Here is a 23,851-nt window from a genome sequence, read left to right as displayed (position 1 = left end):
CTAGTCTCCAGCAATCCATCCACCTCAGCCTCCCAGAATGCTAGAACTCCGGGGCTTAAACAATCCTTCCACCTCAGACTCCCAAAGTGGTGGGATTATAGGTATGAGCCACGGTGCCCAGCCCTGCAGGGGGTTCTGGCTGGTGGGTTAAAGCAAGCAGGGGCTAGGAGCAGTGACTCACGCTCTTGAGCCCACGAGTTCCGGACTAGCCTGGGCAACAGACTCCATCTCTAGATTAAAAAAATATATAAATAAAAGCAGACATGAGTTTCAGGAGACACACTGGGACAGAGAGGTGGGCACTGTGGCACACATGCAGCATCTGTGCAGAGGCAGGGGGTGGGCAGTGGGGAGAGGCAAACAGTTTGCGTCTGTCTCGTAGGCAGGTGGTTACCAGGAGGTAGTTATAGAAGGGAGATAGGCAGACAGCTATTGGATGGATCACCATGAGGCACGGGGAGGAGCTGGAGCGCTTGAAACTGGCAAGGGTGGCCGGGCGCAGTGGCTCACACCTGTGATCCCAGCACTTTGGGAAGCCTAGGTGGGCAGATCACGAGGTCAGGAGTTCAAGATCAAACTAGCCAGCATGGTGAAACCCTATCTCTATTAAAAAATACAAAAATTAGCTGGGCGTGGTGGCTCGTGCCTGTAATCCCAGCTACTTGGGAGGCTGTGGTACGAGAATTGCTTGAACTGGGACCCGGGAGGAAGAGGTTACGGTGAGCCCAGATCGCTCCACCACTCTCCAGCTCTCCAGCCTGGGCTACAGAGCGAGACTCCATCTCAAAAAAAAAAAAAAAAAAAAAAAGAAAAAAAGAAACTGGCAAGGGTAACTAGACCCCAGTCCGTAACAGACTGCTTCCATTATGAGAAAGCTCAAGTTGTATTCAAGATAGTTGCCGAGGAAACATAAAATTATAAGAACTCACTACACTGTGATCTCGAAGGCTGAAATCTTTTCATTCTGCAGTTCTGACATCGGCGACCACACTTCCCTGGCCACAGGCAGGGTCCCCATCCCTCCTCTCTGCTTGACCGTGTTGGGAAAGGCCCCGTTGTACTCACTGAACTGCAAAGAAGTGTTCCTTGATGCTTGTCCCTCAGAAGCTGTGAGCCCCTCCAGGGCAGAAAACATTTACTTCATTTCCATCTTCCTAGTGCCCTCAGCAAGAGCTTTTGATGGCATGAAGCTGAAGCTGTCTTTGCCTGTGTCCTTATTCTTTTACAAAATGAGGGACAGCAAGATTATCTTTCCCTTGGTTGCTTCCTTTACTGGGCCAGAGACACAAAACTCCCTCCATCACTGGGAACCCAACCTGTGAGCTGGCAGGGACAGCTCTTCTCACGCGGAGGGTGGGGGTGGGAGCCACCACTCGTTCCTTTAAAAAATGACTGGACTTGCTGGCACAGTGGCTCACATCTGTAATCGTAGCACTTTGGGAGGCTGAGGCAGGCGGATCACCTGAGTTCAGGAGTTCTAGACCAGCCTGGCCAACATCGTGAAACCCCATCTCTACTAAAAACACAAAAATTATCCAGGGGTGGTGGCGCATGCCTGTAATCTCAGCTGCTTGGGAGGCTGAGGCAGGAGAATTGATGGAACCCAGGAGGCAGGGGTTGCAGTGAGCTGAGATAGTGCCATTGCACTCCAGCCTGGGCGGCAAGAGTGAGACTCCATTTCAAAAAAAAAAAAAAAAAAAAAAAAAATAGGACTGGGCATGAACAAAATGGTGATAGAAAAGATATAAATCTCCCAAACTTGGTGCAATTGGGGCAAACTTGAGAAGCGCAGTGGATGCCGAAATCAGTGATTCTGGCTTCAGCAGGACATACCCTGGGAGCTTCGGTTGCCCTGTAGAGCATTCGACTGGGAAGGAAAAGAACAAAATGGAAGTCGGCATGTGGAAGGCCAGGAGCACATCATTACCTAAAATATGAGGAGTAATGAGGCTTTTGGTGATCTTCCCAGCTCCACGGCTTGCACCACTTCCTAGTGCACGAGGCTGTGCTGTTTCACCGGTGTGCTCCGGATGCCCAGAGAACACTTCCCGGGCATGCACCTTGCACTGCCGTTTCGTTCTCACAGCCACACGGGGGGTCATTAACAGCTATCACCTGCTTTACAGTAGCACAGAGAAGTAAAATAACGTGACCAAGGTACTAGACTGGATTCCAGCACAGCCTGGCTCCAGAGTCTGTGCTCTTTACCAGCACACCACACCGCCTCTGTCTTGACGCATTTGCAAAACACCTCATGCATGAGAGCAGATGACTGCCTGAACCTGTGTGCTTTAGGAAGGAAACCACATCTGCTCATATTTTTAGATGAATTCTTCCTGACACAAAGCAAGAATAGGTGCATCCTGGTGGAAGGACTTCACCGCCTTCTCACTTTGACAGCTGCGTACCCAGCATAGTTGTGCACTAGATATGGCTGATTCTAAACGCTTGGATAGATGGGGAATTCATCCCTTTGTTAAAATACAGATCATCGTGCCTATAATCCTAGCACTTTGAGAGGCCGAGGTGGGAGACTTGTCTGAGATCAGGAGTTCGAGACCAGCCTGGGCAACAAGGTGAAATCCTGTCTCTAGTAAAATATAAAAAATCAGCCAGGTGTGGTGGCACGTGCCTATAATCCCAGCTATCAGGAAGGCTGAGGCACAAGAATCACTTGAACCTGAGAGGCGGAGGATGCAGTGAGCTGAGATCGTGCCACTGTACTCCAGCCTGGGCAGCAGAGTAGGACTCTGTCTCAAAAAAATAAAAATTAAAATTAAAAAACACAGATCATAAGACTGATGGCATTAACTCTATGTGGCAATAAGACGCCAAATTATAAACCAGACTTACAGCCATGCCAGGAAGGATTAAGTCACACACTCCTAGGCTTTATGCAAACCTACCCCTTAAGTCCAGGGAACCTGAGATGCTGCAGAAAGAGACTGACAAACCTAGTTTCTTAGCAACATTTAATAGGAACTTATAAATTGTCTGTGCCTTGGGCAGCATCAAGACAAGACGGTGAATCCTGGCACCATTACCCTGCAAACTCAGGGCTTAGTGACTGTAGGGTAGGGGCGGTTTGGAAGGGATGTGCAGGGTAGCTAAAGTAGGACAACATGGTCATTTGACCCAAGGGCAGGATTTACAGCAAGTACCTGCTCTTACACAGGGAACGAAGGATAAACCTGAAATCTTATAGGCCTTCCTAAAACAGGTTGATCAAAAACTAACACGGCAGGCTGGGCCCAATGGCTCATGCCTGTAATCCCAGCACTTTGGGAGACTGAGTCAGGCGGATTACCTGAGGTCAGGAGTTCAAGACCAACCTGGCTAACATGGCGTAACTCTGTCTCTATTAAAAATACAAAAAATTATCTGGGCATGGTGGCAGGCACCTGTAATTCCAGCTACTTGGGAGGTTGGGGCAGAAGAATCTCTTGAACCTGGGAGGCAGAGGTTGCAGTGAGCCAAGACTGCATCACTGCACTCCAGCCTGGCCAAAAAGAATAAAACTCCATCTCAAAAAAAAAAAAAAAAAAAAAAAAGGACCAGCTTGGCTAACATGGTAAAACCCTGTCTACTAAAAATGTAAAACTTAGCCAGGTGTGGTGGTGTGTGCCTGGAAACCCAGCTACTCAGGAGGCTGAGGCAGGAGACTTGCTTGAACCTGGGAGATGGAGGTTGCAGCGAGCTGAGATCGAGACACTGCCCTCCAGCCTGGGTAGCAGACTGAGACTCTGTCTCAAAAAAAAAAAAAAAAAAACTAACATGGCAGATTAGCAACCAAGATGGAGTTGCTTTTGCATCCACACTCCACCCTGCAATCCAGCTCTTATAATCTCAGGGCCCTCCTCTTCCATGATGGTCCCTGAGCCTTTAGGAAGGACACATGATACAGTATCGCTTTAGCAGCAATGAGCTGGTGATGGAAAGCAGATTGAGCCCAGTGGAATTGAACCCAAATGAGGCAAATTCACAGGCTCTGTTGAATCATCTCTAGTCTCTGAAATACCACTCAAAAGTAAAACAACAAGAGATATACAACATTAATCATTTATAGCAGAAATAGAGTGCACACAAGAATTACAATCAAAAGAGAATTTTAATGCCAAAACAACACCTCCAAATAATAATTCGTCCTATTAGGGAGCCAGCTAAAAGCATCATGAAGAAAATTAAAGCCCAGATCTTCTTTAGAGACTTGTTACAGCCAGGAAATAATAATTCAGGATTCGTTCAAATTGTATTCAAATAATAAAAGCTCAAAAACAACGATCAGGACTAGAATCTAACTTTTTCTCTCTCCAGTTTCTCCATTTCTACCAAGTATAAGTAATAGCAGAACCAATTTGCTTGCAAGAAAAATCTTAGTCTTATTATATTTGGCCTGGTTAGCTACATAAATTGTGGCAAGAATAGATATCAGATATGTAAGATTTTTTTTTTTTTTTTTTTTGAGACGGAGTTTCGCTCTTGTTACCCAGGCTGGAGTGCAATGGCGCGATCTCGGCTCACCGCAACCTCCGCCTCCTGGGTTCAGGCAATTCTCCTGCCTCAGCCTCCTGCGTAGCTGGGATTACAGGCATGTGCCACCATGCCCAGCTAAATTTTTTTGTATTTTTAGTAGAGACGGGGTTTCACTATGTTGACTGGGATGGTCTCGATCTCTTTTTTTTTTTTTTTTTTTTTTTATTTGAGGAGGAGTTTCGCTCTTGTTACCCAGGCTGGAGTGCAATGGCGCGATCTCGGCTCACCGCAACCTCCGCCTCCTGGGCTCAGGCAATTCTCCTGCCTCAGCCTCCTAAGTAGCTGGGATTACAGGCACGTGCCACCATGCCCAGCTAATTTTTTGTATTTTTAGTAGAGACGGGGTTTCACCATGTTGACCAGGATGGTCTCGATCTTTCGACCTCGTGATCCACCCGCCTCGGCCTCCCAAAGTGCTGGGATTACAGGCTTGAGCCGCCGCGCCCGGCCTAGATATGTAAGATTTTTAAGTTGTTTTTGCTGAAACTTTTTTCTTTCCTTTTTTTTTTTTTTTTTTTGAGATGGAGTCTCAACTCTGTCGCCCAGACTGGAGTGCAGTGACGAGATCTCAGCTCACTGCAACCTCCACTTCCTGGGTTCCAGTGATTCTCCCATCTTAGCCTCCCAAGTAGCTGGAATTACAGCCAGGCGCCACCACACCCGGCTAATTTTTGGTATTTTTAGTAGAGACGGGGTTTCACCATGTTGGCCAGGCTGGTCTTGAACTTCTGACTTCGGGTGATCTGCCCACCTCAGCCTCCCAAAGTGTTGGGATTACAGGCATAAGCCTCTACACCTGACTTGCTGGAACTTTTATAAGGAATTTCAGATTTGGCTTTTTTTCTTTCTCTCTTATTTATTTTTTGAGACAGGGTCTTGCTCCATCACCCACGCCAGAATGTGGTGGTACAGTCTTGGCTCACTGCAACCTTGATGTCCTGGGCTCAAGCAATCCTCCAGCCTCAGCCTCCAAAGTAGATAGTACTGCAGGCATGTGCCAGCATGCCTGGCTGATTTCTTAAATTTTTATAGAGGTAGGGTCTTGCTATGTTGCCTAGTCTGTAACCTCAAGGCCAGAAGCACAGCCTTCAGACTATGCTTGCAATACCTGTACAGATTCCTCTCTTCTCAAGGTCCCAGAATATCTTGAGGTTTCTGGGCGTGTTAGAAAGTGACATTATTTATCACAGGTCAGGAACCTTGTAAGGGAACCATTTAGACAAGGTACCAGGCCAGTCATTCCACAGGGCTTTTGATCAGCTCTATAAAGTCAACTTCAGGCCAAGACCATCCTGACCAACATGGCGAAACCCCATCTCTACTATAAATACAATAATTAGCTGGGCATGGTGGCATGCACCTGTAATCCCAGCTACTCAGGAGGCTGAGGCAGGAAAATCACTTGAACCAAGGAGGTGGAGGTTGCAGTGAGCCGAGATTGTGCCACTGCGCTCCAGGCTGGGCGACAGAGCGAGACTCTGTCAAAAAAAAAAAAAAAAAAAAAAAAAAGTCAACTTCAATTCCTCAAAACAGTCTGATCATATCTGAAAATAAGTCATTCCAGTCAAAGCCTTGGAAAAATAATCAGTGTCTCCAACTGGGTCCTTTTGCAAAAAGAAACAGATTCTTACTGAACTTATGCAAATAGCCATATTGCCATAAAATAAGAATACTCATGAATAGTTTCCAAGTTTTGGAGAATTCAAGTAAAGAGAAAGGCAAATTTTGCTCACAAAAATATCCGTTACTCAATCATTGTAAGCTATAAATAGCTCAAAGGGAAAAAAATATTTTCTTGAATCTTCTTGAACCAGAGTAAAGCCTTCCAAACAGGTCTATTCACCTTGGAACTGCCGTCCACAACCAAGCAGCTGCTCGTCAGTCAGGTGAGAGCTGTTTATTGGGCACTGTAGAATCCAGCAGCTCCTCACACAGTTCCAGAGCCAGTTCTAGGGGAAGAAGAGGCTTGCACTCCCCAGGTAGCAGAATCCTATATAAACCATTTCAATGTTTTGGCTTTTTTTTTTTTTTTTTCCAAGATGGAGCCTCTCTCCGTCACCCAGGCTGGAGTGCAGTGGTGTGATCTTGGCTCACTGCAACCCCCACCTCCCAAGTTCAAGCTTCTCCTGCCTCAGCCTCCCGAGTAGCTGGGATTACAGGCACACACCACCACAACTAACTAATTTTTGTATTTTTAGTAGAGACAGGGTTTCACTATTTTGGCTAGGCTGGTCTCAAACTCTCGACCTCAGGTAATCCACCCACCTTGGCCTTCCAAAGTACTGGGATTACAGGCATGAGCCACCGCGCCTGGCCCCATTCAGTGTTATGATGGAACTCTTCTGGGCACTGCTACCCTGTTACCATAAGGGTGAATTCCATTCACTTCCCATAGCAAGGCAATAAATGCCTCTTCAATGGAATTCTCTATTCCAAAGTCCCAGTTGTCATTGTGGGGAGACGCTCACGTGCCTTTGCTGTAAACTGCAGTAAATCCTCCACAAACAGCTGCATAGAGAGGGTTCCTTCAACCTTTATTCCAGCTGCTACTCCACATCCTGTGGGCTTGGGCAGTCTTACTGGTTCTCATTTAGCAGTTCCCATCAATATGGCTTGAAGAGTGGATTTACATGCCTTCTGTTTTGCAGGAATAAGTAGGGGTAACATTCCCCAGTCAGATCCAATGTTCATTCCCATAAAACATTTAGGCAAAGGAGACACAACTACTTTATGTGAAGACTGTTTAAACATTTCAACTTTCTTAATCCCATCTACCTCTATATTTTAGTTTTAGGAATTTTATTTTCCACCCTCTGACCATTTTACTCTCTCATGAGAAAGACTTTGAGTTCCCAGCAGGGGCTGAGCCCAGGGACTACGGCCCTTTAATATATATATATATATATTTTTTTTTTTTTTTGAAACGAAGTCTTGCTCTGTTGCCCAGGCACATTAAACATACACAAAATTCTTCTTCCAGTCTTACGATGCATTTGACAAGATCTCTAGTATCTACTAAAGCTAACCCATGAAATAGTAGATGAGCACAATAAAGGCTGTCCAGATCTTTATCTGAAAGAGGCTGGAAAAAAAAGACCAGAGTATTTTGTGAAAATCTAAAGAGAGAATAAACATTTCACTCCCTAGCTACCACATACCAGGCCTATACCAGGGGATTGACCAAAATTGGTGGGTCTTATGATCTCCAATTTACAGAGGGAAAACTGAAGCTCAGCAGGTTACATGGTAGGGAAGGGCTGGAGCCAGGGGTTAAACCTATGTATCTGTTAGAAGATACACTTAAGACTAATTAAATTTAACAGAGTTTAATTGAGCAAAGAACAATGCACGAATCAGGCAGCTCCTTGAACCAGCATAGGCTCAGAGAAACCACGGGGCTGCCACATGGTTGGATAATAATCACAGACGGAAAAAGGCAAGTGACATATGGAAAATGGAAATGAGATAAAGAAATAGCCAGATTGGTTAAGGTGTGGCATTTGCCTTATTTGAACATGGTGTGAACAGTTGACCACTTGTGATTGGTGAAAATTCTGTGATTGGTGTAAGAGGAGGTTATAGTCTATTTACACATCCAGTTAGGTCACTAGATCAGGAGAAACCTATGTAAGGAGGCAGTTTTAGGCTAAACTCAATTTAACAATTATCATGGCTGGGTGAGGAGACTGATGCCTCTAATTTCAGTACTTTCAGAGGCCAAGGCACGGGGAGCACCTGAGGTCAGGAGTTTGAGACCAGCCTGGTCAACATGGTGAAACCTCGTCTCTGCTAAAAATACAAAAATTAGCCGGGCATGGTGGTGGTAGCCTGTAACCCCAGCTACTTACGAGGCTGAGGCCCAAGAACTGCTTGAGCCCAGGAGGCGGAGGTTACAGTGAGCTGAAATGGTGCCACTGCATTCCAGTTTGGGAGATAGAGCTAAACTCAGTCTCAAGAAAACAAAACAAAGAAAACCGATGATCTCCTTTTGGCCAACTCTCAATTTTGAGAGATTGAGCAAAACTTTAGGCATTGACATCACTCTGTCACCATCATGAATGGACTTTTTTGGTCTAAAATCCCACTGGGAAACAGAGCAGAGGGTTTTGTAAGGTGGGAGTAAGGAAACAGAACAGTAAGGAAAAACCTGGTTATTTCAGGTTCCTTTTTTGGGAAGGGTTGGAGCAGAAGGGAGTTTCTTGTTATGCTGAAATTTCTTGTTTTCAGGAGGAAAACACTGGTCTATTTTGAGGTCTCTCTGCTTTCTTTAAAGTTTCAGTTTGATTATGTAGCATGTAGCATGGGTGACTCCATTTTGGTTTGGTCTATTGGGGGTCTAGTTCAGGAGCTCAGGCCAGAAAAACAACCTCCCATAACTTTATTTAACATCTCTTTATTATTGAAAAAGGAAATAAGAAAAAAAAAAGAAATAAGAAAAAACCATCTTTTTGTAATACAGCATTCTGTCCACCAACGCTTGGTACATGACTATAGGTTTCTGACTTAAAAAATGATTAACAAGGTGCACTTACCTACCCTGAATCTGGGCCCCTGCAGCCTCTCTTGTACTACTGTGGCCACCTAAGCTGCCCTGAGGTGTCCCAGTGAGGTGGCTCACATCTGTAATCCCAGCACTTTGGGAAGCTGAAGTGGGAGGATCGCTTGAGCCAGGAGTTTAAGATCAGCTTGAGCAACATAGTGAAACCTCATCTCTACAAAAAATAAAAATACAAAAATTAGCTGGGGGTGGTCCCAGCTACTTGGGAGGCTGAGGTGGGAGGATCAATAGAGCCTGGGAGGTGGAGGCTACAATGAGCTGTAATAGTGCCACTGCACTCCAGCCTGGGCAATAGAGTCGGATTCTGTCTCACAAAAGAAAAAAAATAAATAAAAGTGAATAAGAAAGTAAAGAAAACCCAAATACAAATGCTGCAAGAAGAGAGATAGAGGCGTGGAAAGACAAAGGAGGAATAGTTAGTAGAAGTTTCGCTGTAGCCTGGACCCAAGGTGCTGGATTCACTGGACAGTCAACCATGGATATTTACTCTGTGCCAGGTGTGATGCCAGGCGCTGGGAATACAAAGATGACTCAGCCATGGGTCCTGTCTTCGAATGAGCTCTCGGTTTAGTGGGGGGAGGCTTGCATGTAAACAGATAAATTATAGTGCAGGGTAATTAGAACCATAATAAAGTAATGTAGGAAGCACACAGAAGCCAATGAAAGGAATGATAAATTGTATTTGAAGAGGAGGAGCTGGGAGGAAAGAGCTGAGGCCTTCCTGTGAGAAGGCTGGGTGGTGGTGCAGGGTGGTGGTGGTACCCTCTGAATAACCTGGCGGCTGCCAGGTGGGTAGAAGGAGGAGAGCATTTTAGGCAGCTGGACTCTGCATGAGCAGAGTTGAAGATCAGCCACTGCAGGGCTGGTGTGTGGGGCACAGAGGTAGCGGGCAGGGGAGTGCAGGACTCCCCTTGGCAACCTGGTGAAGTCACTTCTGCCCACTGCACTTCGGTTGATTCATTAGAGCAGCTAGGATTGAACAGAAAAGCAGTGCTCAAGTTCGTTTTTGCAGTCAGACCTTTCATCCAAATGAAAACATGTGTAACACGCACCAAGGCCAAAGTGTAACTAGGAAGTAGAGAAGGTTTTTTTCTCATCAGAAAACAGATCTCCCACTGTTTGGAAATATATTTTGAAACATTATTATTATTATTTTTTGAGATGCAGTTTCACTCTTGTCATCCAGGCTGGAGAGCCATGGTGCAATCTTGGCACATTACAACTTCTGCCTCCTGGATTCAAGTGATTCTCCTGCCTCAGACTCTTGAGTAGCTGGGATTACACCTGTGTGGAATGCACCACCACATCTGGCTAATTTTTGCATTTTTAGTAGAGACAGGATTTTACCATGTTGGCCAGGCTGGTCTTGAACTCTTAACCTCAGGTGATCTGCCTGCCTTGGCCTCCCAAAGTGCTGGGATTATAGGCATGAGCCACCACACCTGGCCTTTTTTATTATTTTATTTTTTAATACAGACAGGGACAGGGGTCTCACTATGCTGCCCAAGCTGGACTTGAACTGTTGTCCTCAAGCAATCCTCCTGTGAGCCACTGTGCCCAGGCTTGAAATATTTTCTCTCTCTCTCTTTTTTTTTTTTCTGTGAGACAGGGTCTTACCTGTCGCCCAGGCTGGAGTGCAGTGGCATGACTGTAACTCTCTGCAGCCTCAAATTCATGGGCTCAAACAATCTTTCCACCTCAGTCCTCCAGGTATCTGAGACTACGGGTGTGCACCACTATGCCCAGATAATTTTTTTTTTTTTTTTTGAGATGGAGTCTCGCTCTGTTGCCCAGGCTGGAGTGCAGTGGTGCAATCTCTGCTCACTGCAACCTCTGACTTCTGGGTTCAAGCGATTCTCCTGCCTCAGCCTCCCAAGTAGCTGCAGCAGATTACAGGTGTCCATCACCACGCCCAGCTAATTTTTGTATTTTTAGTAGACATGGGATTTCATCATGTTGGCCAGGCTGGTCACAAAATCCTGACCTCAATGATCTGCCTGCCTTGGACTCCCAAAGTGCTGGGATTACAGGCATGAACCATAGGTGGTCGAAACCTTCCGGATGAAGGTGAAGAGGCAGATCTTACCATAGGTCTGAAACTGCATCAAAACTTTGAAAAGAGGGCAAAGCGGTTTCACCAATGAGACAGGGAGGAGCATTCAGGGCAATCCTAGAAGGGAGGGCAGAGGGTCACACCACACCTACCATGGCCCCCCATCTCCACTCTTACCCTGCCCAAGTCCCTCCTCCACTTCATCAAAATCAGGAGAGAGCAATCCTTCTAAAATGCAAATATGAGCATGTACCCCTCTGTTTGAAACCCTTCCATGACTCCCCTCACTGTGAGGAAGGAAGCCAAACTCCTGACCACACTTCCCAGGCCCTGCGCCCTCTGCCCACTGGTTGTTGCCCAGGCTTCACGGGTCGGCTTCCCTCACTTCCCTCCAGCCACCTTCCTCTCTTCATCATTTCCAAATTCATCACACTCACACTTCCAACACAAGGCTTTGAAAGGTGTTGTTGCCTCTGCCTGGACCGCTCTTCATCCATAGCTCTCTCCATCACTTTAGTCTGGCCTCTTCCCAAACAATACCTGAGCAGACACCTTTCAGCTAAAAAAACAGCTTCCGCTGGGCATGGTGGCTCACACCTGTAATCCTAGCACTTTGGGAGTCAGAGGCGGGCTGATCACCTGAGGTCTGGAGTTCCAGACCATCCTGACCAACATGGAGAAACCCTGTCTCTACTAAAAATATAAAAATTAGCTGGGTGTGGTGGTGAATGCCTGTAATCTCAGCTACTAAGGAGTCTGAGGTAGGAGAATAGCTTGAACCCAGGAGGTGGAGGTTGTGGTGAGCCAAGATCGCGTCATTGCACTCCAGCCTGGGCAACGAGAGCGAAACTCTGCCTCAAAAGAAAGAAAAAGAAAAAAAGCTGCTTCCCCCTTTCTCTTAGAGCTCTCACTCTGTTCTACTTATTTTGTGCTGCTGACTGCTTGCTGACATACTGTGCAGTAACTTATTTATTCATTTGCCTGACTGCCCCCACTGAAGTGAAAGCTATGTTGGGGCTCAGAAAATGATACCTCAAAACACAGCACTTTGACATTTTGAGCTAAAGCAGCAGCCTCAAGGTCTCTCTGACCTTCCCTGCTCTGCTTCTGTCTCTTAACCCTCTGTCTCTCCCAAAGCACAGAGTGAGGCTTTCTCTGATATTCCCTCATGTACCTTAAGACTGGACCTGCCCAAGAGAACGTCATTGCCTTCTACTTCCCCCCGCCGCACGGAAACCTCGTTATCTATGGCAGAAAGTAAGACTGAAGAATGCGGCTGGGCGCAGTGGCTCACGCCTATAATCTCAGCACTTTGGGAGGCTGAGGCGGGTGGATCACCTGAGGTCAGCAGTTCAAGACCAGCCTGGCCAACATGGTGAAATCCTGTCTTAAAAAAACAAAACAAAACAAACAAACAAAAAAAAAAACGGAAGAATGCCACCAAACGTAAACAGACTTCTTCACAAGACTGTCTGTCTCTTGGGCTCATTCAAATTCCAAATAGAATAATTTACAAGTTAATTCCTGTATCTCGGGTTCATTCATTTCTTTTTTTTTTTTTTTTTTTTTTTTTTTTTTTTTTTTTTGAGACGGAGTTTCGCTCTTGTTACCCAGGCTGGAGTGCAATGGCGCGATCTCGGCTCACCGCAACCTCCGCCTCCTGGGTTCAGGCAATTCTCCTGCCTCAGCCTCCTGAGTAGCTGGGATTACAGGTACGCGCCACCACGCCCAGCTAATTTTTTGTATTTTTAGTAGAGACGGGGTTTCACCATGTTGACCACGATGGTCTCGATCTCTGGACCTCGTGATCCACCTGCCTTGGTCTCCCAAAGTGCTGGGATTACAGGCATGAGCCACCGCGCCCAGTCATTTCTTTTTTTTCTTTAATTTTTTTATTTTTTTGAGACAGAGGCTTGCCATGTCACCCAGGCTGGAGTGCAGTGGTGGGATCTCAGCTCACTGAAACCTCTACCTCCTGGGTTCAAGCAATTTTCCGGCCTCAGTCTTCCCAGTAGATGGGATTACAGGTGTGTACCACCATGCCCAGCTAATTTTGTATTTTGTATATTTTTTTGGAGACAGAGTCTATCTCTGCCGCCCAGGCTGAAGTACAGTGGCACAATCTTGGCTCACTTCAACCTCTGCCTCCCGGGTTCAAGCGATTCTCCTGCCTCAGCCTCCCCAGTAGCTGAGACTACAGGCACACATTGCCATGTCTGGCTAATTTTTGTATATTAATAGAGACGGGGTTTCACCATGTTGCCCAGGCTAGTCTTGAACTCCTGAGCTTAGACAATCCGCTCACCTCAGCTTCCCAAAGTGCTGGGATTACAGGCATGAGCCACACTACACCTGGCTAATTTTGTACTTTTTTAGTAGAAATGGGATTTCACATGTCGGTCAGGCTTGATCTCAAGTGATCCACCCGCCTCAGCCTCCCAAAGTGCTGGGATTACAGGTGTGAGCCACCACAGCCGGCCCCATTCATTTCCCCACAAAATCACATACCACCTCTCAACATCGCTACACTCCCATTTCCCCTCCCTGTGAAGGAGGAGGCTACGTAAGCGTCTGGACCGCATTGGGTTATTAGGTCATTGTTCTTCTGTGGTTCCCTCATGCTTGCACATGTGACATAAATTTTGTACACCTTTTTCTTCTATTAATTTGTCAACTGTCCGTTCCTTTTCGGGGAGCCCTTATAGGGCTAGAGAGCAGAGAAGAAGCTTTCCCTTGGCGCTACAGCTCCTTGAGGTCGGCTGCTGACTCTTCTCCTTGCTGTCTCTCCAGCATCTAGAATGGTGCCTCCAACGTAGAGATGTTTGATAAACGTGTTCAGCCAGGCGCAGTGGCTCACGCCTGTAACCCCAGCACTTTGGGAGGCTGAGGGTGGATCACGAGGTCAAGAGTTTCAGACCAGCCTAGCCAACATGGTGAAACCCCATCTCTACTAAAATACAAAAATTAGTCAGGCATGATGGTGAGCACCTATAATCCCAGTTACTTGGGAGGCTGAGGCAGGAGAATCTCCTGAACCCGAGAGGTGGAGGTTGCAGTGAGCTAGAAAGGGTAACAGAGCAAGACTCTGTCATCTTGAGAAAAAGAAAATTAAAAAGACAAAAACAGGCCTGGCGCGGTGGCTCAAGCCTGTAATCCCAGCACTTTGGGGGGCCAAGGCAGGTGGATCACGAGGTCAAGAGATCGAGACCATCCTGGTCAACATGGTGAAACCCCATCTCTACTAAAAATACAAAAAATTAGCTGGGCATGGTGGCGCGTGCCTGTAATCCCAGCTACTCGGGAGGCTGAGGCAGGAGAATTGCCTGAACCCAGGGGGTGGAGGTTGTGGTGAGCCAAGATCATGCCTTGCGCCATTGCACTCCAGCCGGGGTAACAAGAGCAAAACTCCGTCTCACCAAAAAAAAAAAAAAAAAAAAAAAGACAAAAACAAACAAACAAAAAACATGTGTTGGAAGGGCTTTGGACATTCATGCATGCAGGCCGGGGAATGGAATGAGGTTTAAGGCAACTTCATCTGGAGTTTAAGGGGCAGGTAGGCCCTCAGCTGGTACAGAGGATAAATGTAAAGTAGCTCAAACAGGGTCTGATGAGGCAGAAGCAGAGATGGGGCCTGGTGTCTCACTGCCTTCACGTTCGTCCTTCTGCTGCAGTCCCCACATCAGAGTGCACCCTAGAGATGCCGGCATTAGTGATAGGGTAACTTTCCTTGTTTCTGGGATGGGTAGAAATGGGCCTTGAGATTCCTCCCACCACAGGAAGGCGACTCTTGCACTCTGGAGACTGAGGACTTGCTGTAGTGGAACAAGGAGCAGTCTCTGGCAATGGAGACGCTGGATCTCCGTACAGGTAGGGTAGGTGCAATGGGATGGAGCTTTGGCAAGTGTGGGCCCTTCTGTCCTGAGGGTCCTAAATGTGTCATGTCTGGAAACATGAGGGCGTCCTTCCAAGGTGCTCACCTCGACCTCTCTGAGCTTCCATCTTTGACTTCTTGTGTTTGGTCACAGACTAGGGGTGGTCTGTCCCGAAACAGAAGACAGACAAGGATTACGGAGGAGAGAGGAAAGAGCAAGAGAGAGATCTTGGGGGAGATGTAAGGACAGGGAAAGAAGAGGCAGAAGGAAAATGGCATAGAGAGAAGGAATACAAAAAAAAACTCAGGCCAGGAACGGTGGCTCACACTGTAATTCCTGCACTTTGGGAGACCAAGGTAGATGGATCATCTGAGGTCAGGAGTTCAAGACCAGCCTGGCCAAAATGGTGAACCCCATCGCTACTAAAAATACAAAAATTAGCTGGTCATGGTGATGGGCAACTGTAATCCCAGTTACTCAGGAGGCTGAGGCAGGAGGATCGCTTGAACCCCGGAGGCAGAGGTTTCAATGAGCTGAGATTGCGCCACTGCACTCCAGCCTAGGCAACAGAGCGAGACTCCATTTAAAAAAAAAAGAAAAGGCTTGGCACAGCAGCTTACACCTGTTATTCTGGCAATTTGGGAAGCCACGGTGGGCAGATCATGAGGCCAGGAGATCGAGACCATCCTGGCCAACATCATGAAACCCCATGCTTGCTAAAATACAAAAAATTAGCCGGGTGTGGTGGCGTTCACCTGTAGTTCCAGCTACTCAGGAAGGTGAGGCAGGGGAATTGCTTAAACCCAGGAGGCAGAGGTTGCAGTGAGCCCAGATCATGCCACTGCATTCCAGCCTGATGACAGAGCAAGACTCTGTCCAAAAAAAAAAAAAAAAAAAAAAATCCTCAGAGCAGGGAAAGATCAAGACATAAAGGGAAGGAGAGTCATCGGGAAAGAGAGAGGGTGACAGACACAAAACAAAATGGCTGGAATGAGGTGAAAGTTATAACAGCAGGATGTGCTGACCTCAACCTTGGAGTGAAAGAGAGGGGAAGGGAGGAGTGAACATGACATCTTTGGCTGCTGTTCTGTTTCTCCCTAGAACTTACCACCCTGGGGCCCCGCCGTTTCCGGATACTCAGGGCAGGACTGCCTTTGCTATCTGGTATGGGTTCTCGGGCCCAGATGGTGAGCCTGTGAGGGGTGAGGTGCTCTGAAGGCCTGACTAGTCATTCATAACTGAGAGTACTTATTCCAGCCCCTTCTGGGCCTCCATCGTTCCCCTTCTTGGACCTGCTGATTCAGAGAGGTCAGAGGGCCAGTCCAAGAGGGGTCAGGAACTAGGTCCCAGGAGTCGGTCTTAGGGGTTTTAGGCTGAGAGGAATCAGCCTGGAATCCCTAGTGAAAATCCTGAAAGTGAAGGGCCTACAGAGAAAAACAGATCTATGACATCACCCCTGAGGAGGTTACAGACCTAAGAAAGCAGCAATGGCCCTGGTGGCCTACAGCCCCAGAAGATTCAGCCATGGCGCCAGGGAGACTGGAGTCCCCAAAGCCCAGAATTACCCCCAGAGGAGCACCTGTAGACCTCCAGTTCCTCAGCTTCCCATTTCCCATCGGACTGACGCTGTTTCTGGGAGGCGAATCAGTACGTCTTCACTGTGCACCTGCAGCTCAAGTCATCCTTCTCAGAAAGAAACGGTTTGGGAAGCGTCTGCCGTATTGAGGATAGATGGGTGGATGGAAAAAAAGCAATGACAGCAAAATATTAACCGTGGTAGAATGTACGTGGTAGTTATATGAGTGCTCACTATACAATTCTTTTTTTTATTATTTTGTTTTTGAGAGCTCCCACACTGTTGTGGGAGGGGAATCTGGAGGGGATACCCCTACAATTCTTTTTATTTTATTTTATTTTTTTTCATTTTTTGAGACATGATCTTTCCATCATGGCTCACTGCAACTTCGACCTCATGGGCTAAATTGATCCCCCTGACTCAGCCTCCTGAGTAGCTGGGGTTACAGGCACATTAGCCACCATGCCTGGCTATTTTTTTTTTTTTTTCATATTTTTAGTAGAGACAGAGTTTCACCATGTTGGCCAGGATGGTCTCGAACTCCTGACTTCAGGTGATCCACCCAACTCAGTATCCCAAAATGGATTACAGTCTTAAGTCACCATGCCTGGCCACTCTACAATTTTTTAAAAACTTTTATATGTGTTTGGACTTTTCATGATATTAGAAAATGTAAAGAAAAAAGTGTCTGGCGAATAGTCGGCACTCCTAAGTATAAGGCTTGGGGAGTATCTTCCTTTCTTGGAGAATTCACATTTTGAATGCCTGGGAAGGGCTCTGTTTGTCCTGACAGATGGCAGATTTCGGGTGAGAGCACCACCAAGTCCAGAGGTGATAAGCTACTTTGCCCACCTGGAGCTGCTGGCCCTTCGATTGGCAACCTCAAGTTTACTATGCTCCTGATAGATGGCACTTGGCCCAGAGTGGACTCCACCCTAATACCTGTCACCCAGGCTGGAGTGCAGTGGTGCAGTCTTGGCTCACTGCAGCCTCAACATCTTGGGCTCAGGCAATCCTTCTGCCTCTCCCTCCTGAGTAGTTGAAGCTACAGGTGCTTGCCACCATGCCCAGCTAATTTTTGTTTTTGTTTTTTGTTTTGATAGAGATGAGGTCTCGATATCTTGCCCAGGCTGAGCTAGAACTCCTGGCCTCAAGCGATCTGCCTCTGCCTCCCAAAGTATTGTAATGACAGGTGTGGGCCACCGTGCCCAGCCAGGATTTCAGAAGAATCTTACCCTACTATGTAGTGTCTATTGACTATGGGGGAGAGGCAGGATAAGGTGTTCCGGACCCTGCCTGACACCTGATCCGAAGAGGTTGCTCGTGTTTGCTCAGGAGGTGAGGTTCACACGATAAAGGGCAGGGGGAGGGCTTGGACCTGGTATAAAACATCTGGAAGTTTCCAGGGGGCTTTGCATCTGAGACTGCCAGGTAAGGGGTGACAGAGATGCCTGAATCTGAGTTGGGGGGGAATTCAAATCTGAGCTGGAGAAGAGGATGTGTGGACGGAGTAGCAGGGAAGACTTGAGTTAATTGGGCTCCTGGATGTGCACTAATCTTAGGTGCAAAGCTGTCTAGGTCTCTGCTGAAGGACTGGGGACACCTGGGATGTTCAGGGGAATGGAAACGGCTGTGTGTTAGTGGAGAAAAGAATGGTGACACATAGACCAGGCACCTGGGGTCTAATATTCTGAGCTGATCCCAACTCCTTCTGCAACTTCCCTGTCTGTCCCAGCTCCACCAGCACAGCTTGGATATCGGTGCTGGCACAGCCCCTTCTGTTACCAACTTTGCTCCCCAGGTGACACAGAGACACCTCTAAAATGCTTCTTTCCTTGCAACAGGTGGATGCTAGGGATTTAAACCATGCTCCAGGTGCCTCATAAGCCAGGCCAATCCACCACAGATGGTGAGGCTTTGCTCAGACTCTGGGCTCTGTAAACTCAGCCATCTCCGTGCTTGGGAGGCGTCCTCTGCTCTCTCCTTAGAAAACTCCTTTCCTGGCTATGGCCATACAAACCCAAATGTGCCTGAGCTGGGCTGATTTCAGAAAATGTTTCTGCTTTGTGCCAAGATGGAGTAAGATTTAATCCAGATAGTTAGGGTTCACCCTCAGGCTTGAGGGAATAGAGGAGGGCTTGGCTACAGCCAGACCAGGAAGAGCTGGAGGGGTCAGGGACATAGAAGGTAGAATCGGGGAGCAAAAGGACTACAGGCGATGGACAGACGTTTCTAAGCTCAAGACTGGGTCTGCTAGGTCTGAGTTGAAGGATGAAACCTTGGTCTGAGCTGCAGGTCAGGAGTGCCTGGGTCAATGAAGTCCACAAAGAAAAAGGTGAATGTTCACTGGCTCTTTCCTTTCCACTGCAGCCCCAAAATGTTGACGTTGACAGTTGCTCTCCTAGCTCTTCTCTGTGCCTCAGCCTCTGCCAATGCCAGTAAGTGAGATACCAGGAGCCTGGTAATGGGGACGTGGGAAGGCAGCCTTGAGCACTGCTGTTGGCCAAGGCTTTTGGAGGCTGGCTTGGGGTGGGGGAGCTGGGATGTGGGAGGAACAGGGGTGGTGCAGAGAAACTGAACTCCTGGAAGATTTCTCCCTCTAACTCCTGCTTGCCCCTCCAGTTCAGGCCAGGTCTTCCTCCTACAGCGGAGAGTATGGAGGGGGTGGTGGAGAGCGATTCTCTCATTCTGGCAACCAGTTGGACGGCCCCATCACCGCCTTTCGGGTCCGAGTCAGCAGATACTACATCATAGGGTAAGATTCTTTGAGATCCTGGCTCGGTGCAGTGGCTCACACCTGTCATTACAATGCTTTGGGAGGCAGAGGCAGATCGCTTGAGGCCAGGAGTTCTAGCTCAGCCTGGGCAAGATAGCGAGACCCCATCTCTACCAAAGAAAAACAAAAACAAAAACAAAAATTAGCCAGGCATGGTGGCAAGCACCTGTAGCCTCAACTATTCAGGAAGGAGAGGTGGGAGGATCACCTGAGCCCAGGATGCTGAGGCTGCAGTGAGCCAAGATTGCACCACTGCACTCCAGCCTGGGTGACAGAGTCTCTTAGTTGGCAAAATGAGTTGAAGTTCCCTGTAGGATCTTGCAGGGCTCACTCAGGCTTCACAGTCTGTAGGACGAGCAGATCTGTCATTCCTGTCATCACCATTCTCCTTCCCTCCTCCCTTCTCCCCCAGTCTCCAGGTGCGTTATGGGAAGGTGTGGAGCGACTATGTGGGTGGCTCCTCAGGAGATCTGGAGGAAATCTTTCTGCACCCTGGGGAATCTGTGATCCAGGTTTCTGGGAAGTATAAGCGCTACCTGAGGAAGCTGGTCTTTGTGACAGACAAGGGCCGCTATCTGCCTTTTGGGAAAGACACTGGCACAAGTTTCAATGCCGTCCCCTTGCATCCCAACACCGTGCTCCGATTCATCAGTGGCCGGTCTGGTAGCGTCATCGATGCCATTGGCCTGCACTGGGATGTCTACCCCAGTACCTGCAGCAGCTGCTGAGCCCCCTCCCCTTGGCAGGGGCACTGTGATAAGGAGTAAGAACTCACTTATCACTAACCCCCATCCAAATGGCTCAATAAAAAATATGGCTAAGGTTGGTGTGTGTGTGGGCGTCTGCAGCTAGGATCTGCCTCCTGACTCAGCCAGGGACGTGCAAATCTCACTTCTGGCTGGCTTTGGACATCAGTCTGGGAAGAGTGGGAAGATGAGGGAGAGGTGTGTAGGAATCCTGGGCTTTGTGCTATGATTTATCAAGAGGAGATGGGATTCTGGCTTGCATCAACACTCTTCAAGGACAGCTCCTCAGAATGTTAATCCAAACAGGAGTCCTGGATCTCCTGGGTTTTCTCCATGTTGGTCAGGCTGGTCTCAAACTCTCGACCTAGAGGAAGGCCTAGTTGTGGCTTATAAACCCCAGATGTCCCACCCTCCAGCTCTCTTCACCCCTGATCCTCCCCTTGAGAAAGTGCTGAACTCACATGCTATGTGTGGGTAGCCGGGACCATTCCCCTTTGTTCTTTCCCAAAACTCACCTAACTCCTGAAACTTAACTGATGTCTGTGCCCGCCAGGCCCAGTTCCTCCCCCCCGTCTACCCATGAGCCCTAGTGTCCTGCTAAGCCCTCTCAGATCTGGGATTCCTCCTTCCTCAGGAAGCCACCACCTTTTCCACAGTGGAAATCCTGCCCATATCACGCTCTTAGGTTTTAACCATCAGAAGGTTACAGTGGACTGGGGCAGGCTGACACCGGGCTGAACTCATTAAGGAGTGAATGGGAGTTGAGAAAACACAGGCAGCAAGAATCCAATCTTTCAAGAAGTTTGGTCTGGGCTGCCAGAAAATAGGCAAGTCAGTTATGGGGGGCAATGTAAGGCAAAAGGGTTTTGTGTCTTTTTAAAATCCCAGACAGGAGAGTCATGAGCATGTTCACACGATAAAGAGGAACAAAGAAAAAGAGGCTGAAGATTCTGGAAAGAGATCACTGATAAGGTCTCAAAAGAGATGGATGAGGATGATTTATGTAGTTGGGGCAAGAAATTTTAAGAAGGGAAGAAAATTAAAATAAGTGAAGGTATACGTTAGTTTTGTGAAAGTTATCAGCATCTGGCCGGGCGCAGTGGCTCATACCTGTAATCCCAGCACTTTGGGAGATCGAGGCAGGAGTTGGAGACCAGCCTCCCAAACCCCGCCTCTACTAAAAATACAAAAATTAGCCAGGTGTGGTGGCAGGCACCTGCAATCCCAGCTATTTTCAAGGCTGAGGTACAAGAATCGCTCGAACGCTGGAGGCAGAGATGAGTTGAGATAGCACCACTGCACTCCAGCCTGGATGACAGAGCAAGACTCCATCTCAAAAAATTAAGAATTTCTTAAAGAATGTTATCAGCATCATAATGGAGTCACATATGTCATCTTCGAACAAAATGGAACCAAACTGACACCTAAATTAAGTGTCACACCTGATAACACCTAGGAGGACTGGGTGGAGAATCAGCAGACAATGGCAGGGAGTAGCAGTTTGCTGACCAAGGTCAGGTAAAAGGATCACCCATCAGGCAGGTTCACACACTAGCTGAGGATGCTGGTCTTTGTGACAGACAAGAGCTGCTACCTGCCTCTTGGGAAACACAGGCACCAGTTTTATTGTTATTTTTATTTGAAACAGAGTCTTTCGCTGTCCCCGAGGCTGGAGTGCAATGGTGTGATTTCAGCTCACCTCAATCTCTGCCTCCTGGGTTCAAGTGATTCTCCTGCCTTAGCCTCCCGAACAGCTGGAATTACATGCATGCACCACCACGCCTGGCTAATTTTGTATTTTTAGTAGAGATTAGGCTTCTCCATGTTGGTCAGGCTGGTCTTGAACTCCTGACCTCAGGTGATCTGCCCGCCTTGGCCTCCCAAAGTGCTGGGATTACAGGCGTAAACCACCACGCCTGGCCGGCACGAGTTTTAGTGCCATTCTCTTGCACCCCAATACTGTGCTTTAACTCATCAGTTACAGTGCTGGATCCCTCACCACTGCCAGTACGGTGCTGGCAATACGTCTGCTCCAATGACTGCAGCAGCTGCAGCGCCCCAGCCTCCTCTCTGGCAGGGGCACTGTGGTGGGGAATGAAGACTTCTCTATCATTAACCTCCACGCAGTTGGCTCAAGAAAAGGATATGATGGCTGGGCAAGGGGGCTCACGCCTGTAATCCCAGCACTTTGGCGCTCAAGTTGGGAGGGTCACTTGAGCCTGGGAGTTCCAGGCCAGCCTGGGCAACACAGCAATGTTTCTAGACAAAATGAGGAGTTGAAGTTTCCTGTAAGATCTTCTAGGGCTCACCCAACCTTCATGTGCAGTGGGACCGGCAAGAAATCTGTTATTCCTGTCACCAGTTTGAAGGTCTCAGTGTGTCATTTCTGAAAAGTTTAGGTCTCACCTGAGAAGCTGGTTTTTCTGAGGGTCAAGGGCCACTGCCTCCTTTTGGGAAAGACACAGAGGCATGAATGTCAATGCTGGTGCCTCCCAACATGGCATCACGCTCTGATTCATCCGTGATTCCCTAATCAATGCCATTGGCTTGTGCTAGGACTATCTATCCCAGCCTATCCAGTGACTTCAGCAGCTGCAGAGCTCCAGCCTCTTCTTTGACAGGGGCACTGTGGTGAGGAGGAAGGATTTCCTTATCACAAATCTCCATCCAATTGGTTCAATAGACAGATATGGTGGCCCAGTGCTGTGGCTCACGCCTGTAATCCCAATACTTCCAGAGGCCAAGGCAGGAGGATCACTTGAACCTTGGAGTTTGAGGTTGCCATGAGCTATGATCGTACTCATACCCTCCAGCTGAGTGACACAGTGAAATTTTGCCTCTAATAAGAAAAAAAAATTGCCATTTTACAAGTGTACACTTTCATGGTAGTATATTCACTGTGTTGTACAACCATCACCACTACCTCATTCCAGAACATTTCCACCACTCCCAAAAGAAAGCAGTTATATCTGTTCTCTATAGTGCCAATTCCTCAGCCCCTCACCATCCCCTGGCAACCACTGCTCAGGTGTAGTTTCTGTGTCTGTGGGTTTGTTATTGTAACTTGAAAGTTCATTAATGTTACTTTAATTTTGTTTCATTTTGAATACAGTAAATATGGATAAAAATTCCATATATACAGAGAGCATCTTTAGAGGCCTCATTTTTATTTATTTTATTTTTTGAGATGGAGTCATACACTGTTGCCCATACTGGAGTGCAGTGGCTGTGATCTCGGCTCACTGCAACCCCCATCTCCCGGGTTCAAGCAATTCTCCTGCCTCAGCCTCCAGAGTAGCTGGGATTACAGGCGCCCATCATCGCGCCGGGCTAAAGTTTTTGTATTTTTAGTAGAGACGGGGTTTCACCATGCTGGCCAGGCTGGTCTCCAACGCCTGATCCACCCACCTTGGCCTCCTGAAGTGCTGGGATTACAGGCGTGAGCCACCGCACCGGCCGAGAGGCCTCATTTTTTAAGACTGTAACGGGATCCTCCCAAGACTAAACGTTTGAGAAACACTGATCTAAGATTTGTGTTTTGTTTTGTTGTTCAATCAGGTGGAACATAATAATGTCTAAACAGGGCCCTACCTACCTGGAACTCAAAGATGGAATGATCTTCCCTGGCCAAGCTTCCAGAAGGGACAGGGAGCTACTTAACAGACGGCAGGAGCGGTAAGGACTGAGAACCGGAACCGTGAGTGACGCAACTGCCCAGACGTGTCGGCCCCTTGGCT

General features: G+C 47.8%; 1 protein-coding gene across 2 annotated transcripts; it reads left to right on the top strand.

Annotated features, from left to right (window-relative positions):
- Positions 1 to 17,963: 17,963 nt before the first annotated feature.
- Positions 17,964 to 20,193, top strand: ZG16 (zymogen granule protein 16). Of its 2 annotated transcripts, none has more exons than XM_010340691.2 (4): positions 17,964 to 18,023; positions 18,963 to 19,030; positions 19,215 to 19,347; positions 19,781 to 20,193. In XM_010340691.2, exons 2-4 carry the CDS (start codon positions 18,970 to 18,972, stop codon positions 20,094 to 20,096), a joined length of 510 nt encoding a protein of 169 aa, XP_010338993.1. In that variant the 5' UTR covers positions 17,964 to 18,023; positions 18,963 to 18,969; the 3' UTR covers positions 20,097 to 20,193. The 2 variants fall into 2 exon arrangements, with proteins under 2 accessions (XP_010338993.1, XP_074238119.1); XM_074382018.1 differs by lacking the exon at positions 17,964 to 18,023 and adding an exon at positions 18,431 to 18,501.
- Positions 20,194 to 23,851: the final 3,658 nt, after the last annotated feature.

Source organism: Saimiri boliviensis, chromosome 12 (assembly GCF_048565385.1).
Source record: "Saimiri boliviensis isolate mSaiBol1 chromosome 12, mSaiBol1.pri, whole genome shotgun sequence".
NCBI lineage: Eukaryota > Metazoa > Chordata > Mammalia > Primates > Cebidae > Saimiri > Saimiri boliviensis.
This window is presented reverse-complemented; position numbering and strand designations above follow the sequence as displayed.

Bases quoted from the DNA above. Each gene is read 5' to 3' on its own strand.
- ZG16 (XM_010340691.2), top strand. From the start codon at position 18,970: ATGTTGACGTTGACAGTTGCTCTCCTAGCTCTTCTCTGTGCCTCAGCC. The intron at 19,031-19,214 runs GTAAGTGAGATA...TTGCCCCTCCAG, and splicing joins CTCAGCCTCTGCCAATGCCA to TTCAGGCCAGGTCTTCCTCC. The intron at 19,348-19,780 runs GTAAGATTCTTT...CTTCTCCCCCAG, and splicing joins AGCAGATACTACATCATAGG to TCTCCAGGTGCGTTATGGGA.